The sequence below is a fragment of the Trichosurus vulpecula genome, chromosome 9, assembly GCF_011100635.1.
Source record: "Trichosurus vulpecula isolate mTriVul1 chromosome 9, mTriVul1.pri, whole genome shotgun sequence".
NCBI classification, from domain to species: domain Eukaryota; kingdom Metazoa; phylum Chordata; class Mammalia; order Diprotodontia; family Phalangeridae; genus Trichosurus; species Trichosurus vulpecula.
The window spans coordinates 4709335-4722266 of NC_050581.1; the positions used below are offsets into that span (position 1 = coordinate 4709335).

Sequence of the window (12932 nt, forward strand, 5' to 3'; positions counted from 1 at the left end):
TCTACCCTCTCCCCCCACTCCAAGATGACGTATATTCTGGTTGCCCTGTTCCCCATTCAGCCCTCCCTTCTGTCCCGCCACTCCCCTCCCATCCCCTTTTCCCTTCCTTTCTTGTAGGGCAAGACAAATTTCTATGCCCCATTTCCTGTGTATCTTATTTTCTAGTTGCATGTAAAACTATTTTTTGTTTTTGAACATCTGTTTTTAAAACTTTGAGTTCCAAATTCTCTCCCCTCTTCCCTTCCCACCCACCCTCCCTAAGAAGTCAAGCAATTCAACATAGGCCACATGTGTATCATTATGTATAACCCTTCCACAATACTCATGTTGCGAAAGACTAACTATATTTTGCTCCTTCCCAACCCATCCCCCTTTGTTGAATTTTCTCCCTTGACCCTGTCCCCTTTCCAACGTGTTTGTTTTTGATTACCTTCACCCCCATCTGCCCTCCCCTCCATCATCCCCCCTTTTTTATCTTCTTCCCTCTTCTTTCCTGTGGGGTAAGATACCCAATTGAGTATGTATGGTATTCCCTTCTCAGGCGAAATTTGATGAGAACAAGATTCACTCATTCCCCCCCTCACCTGCCCTCTCCCCTCCTCCCACAGAACTGCTTCCTCTTGCCACCTTTATGCGAGATAATCCACCCCATTCTATCTCTCCCTATCTCCCTCTCTCGATATATTCCTCTCTCATCCCTTAATTTGATTTTATTTCTTTTAGATATCTTCCCTTCATCTTCAACTCACCCTGTGTCTGTGCTCTCTCTCTCTCTCTCTCTCTCTCTCTCTCTCTATATATATATATATATATATATATATATATATATATATATATATATGTATATACACACACACACATACATATATATATACATACATGCAAATTCACTTATATATATACATAAACATAAACATATATATATACATATATATATATATGCATATTCCTTTCAGCTACTATGATATTGAGGTCTCATGAATCATACACATCATCTTTCTATGTAGGAATGTAAACAAAACAGTTCCACTTTAGTAAGTCCATTATGATTTCTCTTTCTTGTTTACCTTTTCATGCTTCTCTTGATTCTTATGTTTAAAGTCAAATTTTCTATTCAGCTCTGGTCTTTTCACTGAGAAAGCTTGAAAGTCCTCTATTTTATTGAAAATCCATATTTTGCTTTGGAGCATGATACTCAGTTTTGCTGGGTAGGTGATTCTAGGTTTTAATCCTAGCTCCATTGACCTCCGGAATATCGTATTCCAAGCCCTTCGATCTCTTAATGTAGAAGCTGCCAGAACTTGGATTATTCTGATTATGTTTCCACAATACTCAAATTGTTTCTTTCTGGCTGCTTGCAGTATTTTCTCCTTGATCTGGAAGCTTTGGAATTTGGCGACAATATTCCTAGGAGATTTATTTTGGGGATCTATTTGAGGAGGTGATTGGTGGATTCTTTCAATTTCTATTTTGCCCTATGGCTCTAGAATATCAGGGCAGCTCTCCTTGATAATTTCTTGAAAGATGATATCTAGGCTCTTTTTTTGATCATGGCTTTCAGGTAGTCCAATAATTTTTAAATTATCTCTCCTGGATCTATTTTCCAGGTCACTGGTTTTTCCAATGAGATATTTCACATTGTCTTCCATTTTTTCATTCCTTTGGTTCTGTTTTATAATATCTTGATTTCTCATAAAGTCACTAGCTTCCACTTGCTCCAATCTAATTTTTAAGGTAGTATTTTCTTCAGTGGTCTTTTGGACCTCCTTTTCCATTTGGCTAATTCTGCCTTACAAGGCATTCTTCTCCTCATTGGCTTTTTGGAGCTCTTTTGCCATTTGAGTTAGTCTATTTTTTAAGGTGTTGTTTTCTTCGGCGTATTTTTCAGTATTCTTTGGGGTCTCCTTTAGCAAGTCATTGACTTGTTTTTCATGGTTTTCTCACATCCTTCTCATTTATCTTCCCAATTTTTCCTCTACTTCTCTAACTTGCTTTTCCAAATCCTTTTTGAGCTCTTCCATGGCCTGGGACCAGTTCATGTTTTTCTTGGAAGCTTTTGGTGTAGGCTCTTGCACTTTGTTGACTTCTTTAGGCTGTATGTTTTAGTCTTCTTTGTTACCAAAGAAAGAATCCAACGTCTGAGACTGAATCTGGGTGTGTTTTCGCTGCCTGGCCATATTCCCAACCAACTAACTTGACCCTTGAGTTTTTCAGTGGGATATGACTGCTTGTAGACTAAAGAGTTCTATGTTCCACGTTTCGGGGGGGATGCGCCAGCTCTGCCACACCAGCACTCCTCCTTCCCCAAGAACCCCCAACCCGGACTGGGCTTAGATCTTCAGCAGGCTGTGCACTCCTGTTTTGATCCGCCACTTAATTCCTCCCACCAGGTGGGCCTGGGGCCGGAAGCAACAGCAGCTGTAGCTGCCCCACCTCCGCTACCCCGAAGGCATCGGCCGAACTGCGAACTCCTTCCACTCCTGCAGCTTTTCCCACTAACCTTCTCCGCTGTCTTTGGTGTTTGTGGGTTGAGAAGTCTGGTAACTGCTGCAGCTCACTGATTCAGGGCGCTAGGGCCCGCTCCGCCCGGCTCCTGATCTGGTTGGTCCAAGCCGCTCACGCTGGGCTCTGCTCCGCTCCCAGCTCCCAGCTCTGTGTGGGATAGACCTCACCAAGAGACCATCCAGGCTGTCCTGGGCTGGAGCCCAGCTTCCCTCTGCTGTTTTGTGGGTTCTGCAGTTCTAGAATTGGTTCAGAGCCATTTTTTATAGGTTTTTGGAGGGACTCGGCAGGGAGCTCATGCTAGTGCCTGCTTTCCAGCCACCATCTTGGCTCTGCCCCCTCGAAATACTTTCTTTTTACAATATTTCTGATGCATATTAAATTTTGTTCTAGCCTTTCCCTTTTGTTCCATGTATGCCTGTGCTTTTTAAATGTGTTCAAGCAACAGATTTTTAAGTTTTGTTTTCATAGCCAATCTGTCTCCCTCTTTTATTTTATTGGATATTTTAATCCATCCACATTTAAAGTGGTTGAGAGAATTAGAATAATATTTTGTTCCATATGTGTTTTGGATAGTCTTTTTTTCTGAATTGGCTTTTTTCTTGGGAGCCCCTTGTTCTTTAAAAAAAAAATAATTTGTCCCTACAATTAGTCTTACTTAATTTAAGTCAATCCTATTCCCACAGACTCTCTTCCCCTTGCCCTCAAACACTACCCTTATTGTTAATCAACCTTTTACCTAGTATGGGAGTTTTTCTTAACTCATTGACTCCTTTTTAAAAAATTCTTTTTTATTTATTTGCCTAGTTCTTTCCTTCTTTTTCACCTTTTTTTCTTCCTCTCCATTAAGTAATTAATTCAAAATCCTTTTTCCTCTCTTCCTTTCCAGTTTCTTTCATTAGTTTTCTTCTTTTTAAAAAAAGGATTACTGTGGCTTAATCTCTTCATTTACTCTTTCCCTTCTTTGTCTAATCTAAGCTTTCGTTCTTTGAATCTTAGTCTTTTTACTTATTTATTCCATCTTTAGTCTCCTTAAGTTCTTCATGGAATTACAGTTACTAAAGTACAAAGTTTAAGTTCCTTCTTCCAACCAATATCTATGTTACTGCCTTTTAGTTTTTTCCCCATCACCTTTTTTCTGTTGTGCCTCACTCTCAGAAGGATCAATTTCTGGGGAAAGTAATAAGCATAGATGTGTTGTCCCTTTGTGGTGGTGGACAGAAAAAGGCAATAAGCATTCATATAGTGCCTTCTATATACTAGGCATCATGCTAAGCACTTTCACAAGTATGATCCCATTTGATCTTCACAATAAACCTGTGAGGCAGGTACTGTTATTACCCACATTTTGCATTTGAAAACCTCAGGTAAAGGGAAGTTAAGTGACTTGCACAGGGTCAAACAGATAGTGATCATCTCAGGCTAGATTTGAATTCAGGTCTTTCTGACTCTGTGTCCAACTCTGTATCTACTACACCACTAGCACCACTTGCTACCATTTCTCAATGTCACAATTCATTCAATTCAATTCTATCCTCTCACTTCTCCGTGATCTTTTCTTTCCAATTTTCCATGCAATCTTCTCCCTGGGTCCATGCACATACACCTTTCTACGTACTGATTGCCCAGAAGACTTCTGATTTCCTTTGTCTGGAACTAGGATGCTGTCCATAAAGGTGCAATGCTCTATTAGAGGAAATGGTCATCCCATGCACCAAATCCCTGTAGGCCTGCTCCTCTGTTGTCACTTCTATTCTTAAAATTCTGCTTTGATCTTTATCTCCTGTAATACTTTTAGAAAGAGATATTTTAATGGTATCTCTCCCCCCTTTCTAACACAATAAAGTGTCTTATTCATTTAAAATTTTTCTTTTATTAGTCTATAAAAATGGAGTGACTTATTTTGTTGTGGTTTTGCTTTCCTTGGTGTTGGTATTTGTTTACCTTCCCTATCTTTCTGTTTAAAATTTTTACAAGTCAAATAATCTGTTTGCCCTTTTTTTTTTGCAGGAAGGCTTCAAATCCTTTTTTTATTGAACATTCATCTTTTTCATTAATAGAATTGCTTTTTCAGAATATATCATTAAGAGTTGTTTCTTCAGCTTCTTTGTTTTTTTTTTCAATATATTATTCCAGTCCCTTCTGAGTTTTTTTGGTGAATGTACAATAATCTCATGTCATTCAAATTTCCTTTATTTTAAATTTGAAAGTCTTTTCCAGGTCCCATGAAGAATTTATCATTTGTCATTGGAATTGTAAGATTTACTTAGTATGTGTTTCGGAGTTTGAAGTATAAGATTTGTTTTTTCTGCTGACAATCTGTGGGTTCTTTTGAATGACACTTTGTTTGCTATATCACAAAATTCTGGGCAATTTTCCTGTATTATTTCTTATACTAGAGTATTTCAGTTTTTTGATTTGTCATGCTCTTCTAGGAGGCCTCTGATCCTTAAGTAGTCTCTACGCATCAAATACAGATTTGAGATCAGTTCATTTGGCATCTATAGTGATCAGATGTTCTTTTGGCATTACACTTTTTGTCTTCTTTCAGATTATTCTTTAGTGTATCTATATTCCCAATATATTTTTCAATCTTTTATTTATTTAGACATTTTGGACTTAACAACACACAGTCAAGTTTTACTATTCTGTTGTTTTTTTTTCTGCTGTTCAGCCATAAATTCTGATATCTATTTCTTCTAATTTCTCTCAAGATTTGTCTCTTGAACCATTCTGGAACATTCTACCGTGGTTTCATAATATCTTGGGAATCTATAGAGCTATGTGCTTCATCAGATATTGGTTCAATTTCCTTGTCCTGAAATATTTATTTAGAGATTTGTAATCTTTTGGATTCTTTGGCAATCACTTCTAATTTCATTATCTTCTCTGCTGATTTATCTGTTTGTGCTCTAGGGTTTTTAACTGAATTTTCTTCCTCTTAAAATATCTGTTGCTTTTAGCCTCTCCCCCCTAATTATTCTCTTGCTGGTCCTTTTCCGATACCTCTGTCTGTGATAGCTGGTTTACCCCTCTAGCTGGGCTTCAAGTTTGTCTCAAACTTCTTCCACCTCAGTTAACTCACTTTTCCCTACCCTGGGTCCTTAACCTTCTGGTGGTACACTACTGGCCCTTGATAGATTCCAATCTCTTTCCGATCAGGTCTGGTACAGTCTTACATGTTAGACTCCTATCCCAGTTTCCTCCATTCTTTGATCCTTTGGCTAGCCTGATTATGTGTCTGGAACTTTTTGAAAGATTTCAGGATGGCAGAATCGATATTTTAGGAAGTTTCTGCCACCTTTGAGTTCTCTAACCCAGAAGGGCACTGTAGGAAGAAGGGAAGTATGAAGTGCCACCACCCACCCACATTCATTCCCCCCTCTGTGGTTGAGCAGAATTGAGGTCCACTGCTTGTTACAACAGAATGCTGAGGGAAAGGCAGTGGCAGCATGTGGCAGCAGAGTCTGCAGCAAAAAAAAGAAATACCTGAGAAGGTCCCAAAACATAAGTTGATGGGTTATTGCATAAACTCTGCTTTGGCTTGTATTCAGGTGGGGAAGGGGTGCTAGGCTAAACAGTTCTGGAGTAGCATTCCTTCTTGCTAATTCATGAGGCTATTTCTTGGTTGGCCTTCTTCTCTTCTTTTTCTGTGGAAACAGTTATAATTGCTCTACCTCGGGTGTAATTCTTAACTCGTTTTCCTTTGCAAGTTAGCCAGGACTAGAAAAATAGCTTTCTAGCTTCTTGAGCGCATGACATAGCCTTGAAAGAACATTTGATATAGCTCTCAGTGCTTTTACAATTCTAAACAGATATCTCAAGTACTCACTTCTGAAACTTAAAATTTCCAAGATTTCGGTAAGATACCAGAAGGAAAACAATAGTTGAGCCTTTTTCTGAACAAAGATGACATTCCTTTATTACCAACAGGAGCGATTCTACTTTGAGCTATTTCTTTGATAAAAGAAATAAACCACACAAAGCCATCCACACTCTTTTGCTCTCTATGATGAAGGACCCACATTTGCAAGATGGCAACTTGACTTAGGTTAGGGTATTTGTGGTCATGGACCAGAATGAGGCTAACTGCCCACATGTTTATCACACTCATCATTGCATTAGCATGGTCAGAAGCAACCATCATTGTACAGTATGTTGTTGATACATATTCATGTATACCTGCTGCATCACACTTTAAAGTGATCCACCCTGTCAATTACTCTTTTTGCTTCCAGAATTACCTCCTGCTATGCTTTTGTATGGTATAGTGAGGATGCTGCTTCCCTTGGTGCCATAGGCCAAACACAGATGTAAAAAGTACTTTAGAGCTATACCCTGTGATATCTCATGGAGCCTAATCTAGAGTTAGTACTCATTAATAGGCAAAGCTTGGTTCCCTAGGAGCTTTCTGTTACCTGTGGAGAAACAGGGCCTAACTACCAAAGCAAGCTTTCTCCCTTGGGAACAAGCAAATGAGAAATCATTCCCTGGACCTCTTCTGAATGATCAGGTTCAGATGGAGACAGACAATCCTACAAATGGACAACCAGGGTCAAAATCCCAACCCTGTTGGCAAAGGCTTCATTGGGTCAAATGATCTCTTCAGTTGCCTAACTATGAAATGCACTAGAGATTCATGCAAAAACAAAACAAAACAAAATCCTCCCTTATAAAAGAGGATCAATGAAACATTTAACGACATACACAGAAGGAAGTTCCAAAAAGGACAGAGAGAAGCAGGGTAATTGCTACTGTTTTGTTAAGCATAACATACTCTTAAACATAATTGTTCAGAGTTTCGTATACATTTATGTACATTTATGTATGTAAATATATATTTATGTACATATATATATTTGCGTATGTAAATACATATATATTTATGTATTGTATTTATGTACAAAGAACTTTGTGCAATGAAATGTTTATTTTGTTTGATATTTGCTTGGATTACAATTTTTTTTCAAACCTGCCTTCTCTTAGTAGAGCCAAGTGGCCAGAATGAGCTCGCCCCAAGGTTATGGCCTAATGTTGGTTCTTATAGATCTGTTGTGTTCATGGGTGTCAGCTGATGAAGACCTATACCAGCTATGGGGCTAATGTGCTTCTTAAACCTATATGTTTTGATGATTTCTCTTTTGGAAATATTTGATAACTCTCATTAACAGTTGTATGTGCATGATAGAGGGGCAAGTAAGGCTTTTGTTGGTTGTCAGTGACAGATCAACAAACAGATACTATCTGGTAGTCTCTGTGTTTTTTTTTTTTTACTATAGAAGTGTGGATTTCCTAGTCCTCCAGGAAATCATACCTTCTCTCCTTCAAACTCTACCCATTCAGGCTTCTCCTTAACACAACGGTGGTGGTGCAGTTTAATGGAAAGAATGTTGGTTTTGGAGTCACACTGACTTGGGAGGTTTTCTTTTTCCCCCTCAGTTCTGCCACTTATTACTTGTGTGACCTTGGGCAAATCATTTAACCTCTCAATTAACTCAGTTTTCTTATCTGCAAAATGAGGGGGTTGGATTAAGTAGCGTTTGGGGGTCTCTTTCAGCTCTACCTTTATGCTCCTGCGACCTTCAAGGTCCCTTCCAGTTCTATATCTGTGATCTTACAAAGACCATCCAAGGAGAGGAAGTCATCAGCAGGTCAGAATCTCATGTAATGCCACGTAGCTAGCAGAGTTAGACAGTGCTTTAATTAAGTGTCATCCCAGCTTATCATCACAACAACCCTGGGATCTAGGAGCTGTCATTATCCAAATCTTACAGATGAGCAACCTAAGGTGGACAGAGGGCAAATGATTTGCCCAGGGTCACACAGCTAGCAATTTGCTAAGGCCAAATTGAGCTCAGGTCTTCCTGACTCTGGGTCCAACATGCTGCCCTCTATGACACCTAGATACTGATTCTGTTTGTCACTGGAGAAAATATTAATATATCAATAACAACATAATTAGGCTATATTCTAGAGAAGTACCAACAAAACTATGCTAAAAATTTGAGAATCATCACATATTATGTAGATGTAACTCTCCAAGTGACCAGATAAAAAACCAAAAACACTCGCCTCAAATTTCTGCCGGAGCTCTTCATTGCCTTCTTCTCCTTCAGGAGGAACTGGAACATTAAAATACTCTCCTTCCTCTTGACTTAGTAATTTAAACCTAGAGAGAGACAAGACAAAACCAGAGTTAGTAAAATGGCTCTCCTTTATGGTGGTTTCAACAACATTTATATTACTCTCCTAAAATCAACATGTGTTTAATATTATTTCTATGACCTTTTCTTGGGTATTTTCTACCAAACTTTAAAAAAATAGCTCTTAGCTCACATTTATAAACCACTTTAATGTTTATAAAATTCTTTCCTCCAAACAATACTGTCCGTAAAGCTGTATACCCACCCATTTTACAGATGAGAAACATAAGGTTCATTAAAGTGAATTGAATGATCCAAAGTCATATAGCTAATAAAAATAACTCACATTGGTATGATTCTTGACAATTCACAAAGAGCTTTCCTCAGAACCCTGTGAGATGTGTGTTACAGTATTACTGAGAAACCTGGGGAACCGGCTTGCCCAAAGTCATCTAACAACTAGTAATGTCCATATCCTGGCTAGAGAGAGAGAGAATTTAAGAGCTATGAGTTGTTGGCATTCTGGCAAAGAGTGGTAGCCAGCTACTCACATCAGAGTGGGCCACTATTAAAGACATATTGGAATAACAAGAGGAAAGAATTAAAGGAGAATTACAAAATACACATTTCTGTGAAGCCATATAGCCATTTCCCATTGCTGTCAGAGAATGACTTTGACTCAAGTGAGCCTCTGAGGCACAGGAAAGTCATGGGTACACTGTCAGAATTCCTGAAAGACTTTGATGAAGATGCATCGCTGGGTGTTTCCCCTATGACACCAACCCCTGGGGAAGTGACTGGAGGGAATGATATATGTGATTATATTTTCCCTTTGATTCTAATGAATCTTAGACTGTGGCTATGTCTGATACTTCCTTAAATGGCCAAAGGTCAGCCTTCTGCCAGCTAAATCTGTAATAATAAGTCCTTCTTTAGTCAGACTAATTGTATCTCAGATATAGCACCCATCCCATCAATCTCAGGGATGATGCAACAGGCACCATGGATCTGGCTTCTTTTCCTCTTCCTCCTGTCTTACTAATTGTTCACAAGTTAAAGGAACAGCTGCATGGACAGCAAAGAGTGATTACCAAGGGGTGTTACAAGACTGGCCCATTCATATCACCATAACTGCATCCCCAGGACAGTAAGTTGCTGCAACCATACCCCATCAGCCCCATCCCACCCTGACCCAAAGCATGCTGCCATGTGGCCATGAATATTTTTGATCCATGAGAATTGGCATTCGAGACATACCCTCCCCTCTTTGTAACAGATCAAACATGGGTGGTCTTCCTGAGAAGGAAAATTAGGAAAAAGTACCTACAATTAGGCAGTTGCCTTGATAGAAATAGAGAGTCCCCTATTGGGAGATTATAGGCACCTCAAGGGGTAGTCCATAGTGGTGTTTGGGCACCACAGATGGAAATGTAATGCAGTTCGAGAAAGATCTGGATTAAAATTGTAGACTTTCATACAGTGCTTTAAGGTTTAAAAAGCACCTTATATTGATATAACAAGGGGACCAGAGAGTAGATGGCTATAATCAATGAGTTTCAGCAATTATATTGAATTGCAGATTGGGAAGAAGAAATAGCTGGGAAGCTGTTGAACAAATAACTAAAAGACTGAATTTCAGGACTTTGGGCTCCTATATACTTGGATAGAGTAATAGATCTTAATGTAACAGATAATGACTGGACAAGAAATAGAGGAGAGTTTGCAGTCAGGAGTCTAGCAGAAAAGCCATTAGGGAGCACGAGAATCCCAAACTAGCAGAGTTAAAGGCAAGTGTATGTGGGGGGCCCATTATCTCCAAAGGAGTGAGAGTTCCAAAATGATCACAGTCTTTGTTTCTGTTTCAGTGCCACTGACCACAGAGATCAACAATGCTAGATCAACACAGCCTTCTAATGCTTTGAGAGTTGAGATCAGGCAGGAGCAAGATGGGCTTTCTGGAACAGAGAGGGATGGGATGGGATGGGATAGGATAGAATGGGATGGAATGGGATGGGAAGGGATGGCATGGGATGGCGTGGGATAGGATAGGGTAAAATAGGATAGCACAGCATAGGATAGCACAGGGTAGGGCAGGATAGGATAGGATAGCATAAGGTAAAATAGGATAGGATAGCACAGCACAGGATAGGGCAGGATAGGATAGGATAGCATAGGGTAAAATAGGATAGGATAGATAGGATAGTATTTCAAGTCAATTCAATATACATCTATTAGATGGCATTTTCCAGAAGATATCTAGGGAAGATTTTTTTTGAAAATCCAGTCAATCTTTCAAGTGAATTTTTCTTTTCCTTTTTCTACACTATTCTAAATCACTATCAATGTGAAAGCATCTGGAAGTTTGGCATCATGAAGGTCACAATCTGGATAACTGACAGTTCCAGTTAATCCTGTCATGAAACGGAATCTCCTGGAGGGTAAAACATCCAGATGTGTAGCCCTGGGTGGCTCAAATATCCTTATGGCTGATACAGTTTTGTACTTTTTATCCAAATGTTTTGTTGACATATAACAAAGAGAGAAAAAGATTGAGTCATATGAGTTTACTTGGTAGACAAGCTGGGCTTAGGAAGGAAAAAAAATAAACATCTAATTTATTCCTAGATTCAGGAAAGGCTCAAGGGAGATGGGGGAAATCAATTAAAAGAGAGAGTTATCTTTTCAGGAAAGTTAGATAACTAACAGGGCAGCTGAGTGGGACAGTATTAGATATAGCACAAGGCCTGGAGTCAGGAAGACCTGAGTTCAAATCCAGGCTATGTGACCTTGGGCAAGTCACTTAACTCTGTTTGCCTCAGTTTCCTCATGTGTAAAATGAGATGGAGAAGGCAGGGACAAACCCCTCCAGTATCTTTGCCAAGAAAACCCCAAATGAGGTCACAAAGAGTCAGACATGACTGAGGACTGAACAACAAATGACTAAACCCTGTTAAAATTTTCTGAAGTTAATATAACATTGACCATGAGAAATCTGAGTAAAATCCCAGGTTTTCAGCATGGACCACATAAGGAAATGCTCTCCACCCTCCCCAATATATACAAATTCACCTCTTTCCTTCTTTTTTTTTTTTTTTAAATGCAATTTATTTATTTAACATATTTGGTTTTCAGCATTGATTTTCACAACATTTTGAATTACAAATTTTCTCCCCATTTCTACCCTCCCCCCCACTCCAAGATGGCTTATATTCTGGTTGCCCTGTTCCCCAGTCAGCCCTCCCCTCTATCACCCCCCTCCCCTCTCATCCCCTTTTCCCTTCCTTTCTTGTAGGGCAAGATAAATTTCTACACCCCATTGCCTGTGTATCTTATTTTTTAGTTGCATATAAAAACTTTTTTTGTTTTTGAACATCTGATTTTAAAACTTTGAGTTCCAAATTCTCTTCCCTCTTCCCTTCCCACCCACCCTCCCTAAGAAGTTGAGCAATTCAACCTAGGCCACACATGTATCATTATGTATAACCCTTCCACAATACTCATGTTGTGAAAGGCTAACTACATTTTGCTCCTTCCCAACCCATCCCGCTTTATTGAATTTTCTCCCTTGACCCTGTCCCCTTTCCAAAGTGTTTGTTTTGATTACCTCCACCCCCATCTGCCCTCCCCTCCATCATCCCCCTGCCTTTTATTTTTTTTTTATCTTCCTCCCTCTTCTTTCCTGTGGGGTAAGATACACAACTGAGTATGTATGGTATTCCCCCTCAGGCCAAATCTGATGAAAGCAAGGTTCACTCATTCCCCCCTCACCTGCCCTCTCCCCTCCTCCCACAGAACTGCTTCCTCTTGCCACCTTTATGGGAGATAATCTACCCCATTCTATCTCTCCCTATCTCCCTCTCTCAGTATGTTACTCTCTCATCCCTTAATTTCATTTTATTTCTTTTAGATATCTTCCCTTCATCTTCAACTCACCCTGTGTCTGCTCTCTCTCTTTTACATATATATATATACACATATAAACACATATATATATACACATACATACACATAGATATATACATACATACACATTCACTTATATATATACATAAACATATATATACATATACATATATATATATATATATATGCACATATTCCCTTCAACTACCCTAATACTGAGGTCTCATTAATCATACTCATCATCTTTCCATGTAGGAATGTAAACAAAACAGTTCAACTTTAGCAAGTCCCTTGCAATTTCTGTTTCTTGATTACCTTTTCATGCTTCTCTTGATTCTTGTGTTTGAAAGTCAAATTTTCTATTCAGTTCTGGTCTTTTCACTG

At 39.1% G+C, this 12932-nt stretch overlaps 1 protein-coding gene across 1 annotated transcript in view; it reads right to left on the minus strand.

Moving 5' to 3' along the window:
* The window catches only part of PRKCB (protein kinase C beta), a 646949-nt gene that overhangs the window by 247271 nt on the left and 386746 nt on the right, over positions 1-12932 (minus strand). Inside the window, 1 exon segment of the mRNA XM_036739147.1 lies at positions 8575-8671. Coding sequence (XP_036595042.1) covers positions 8575-8671 — 97 coding nt within the window.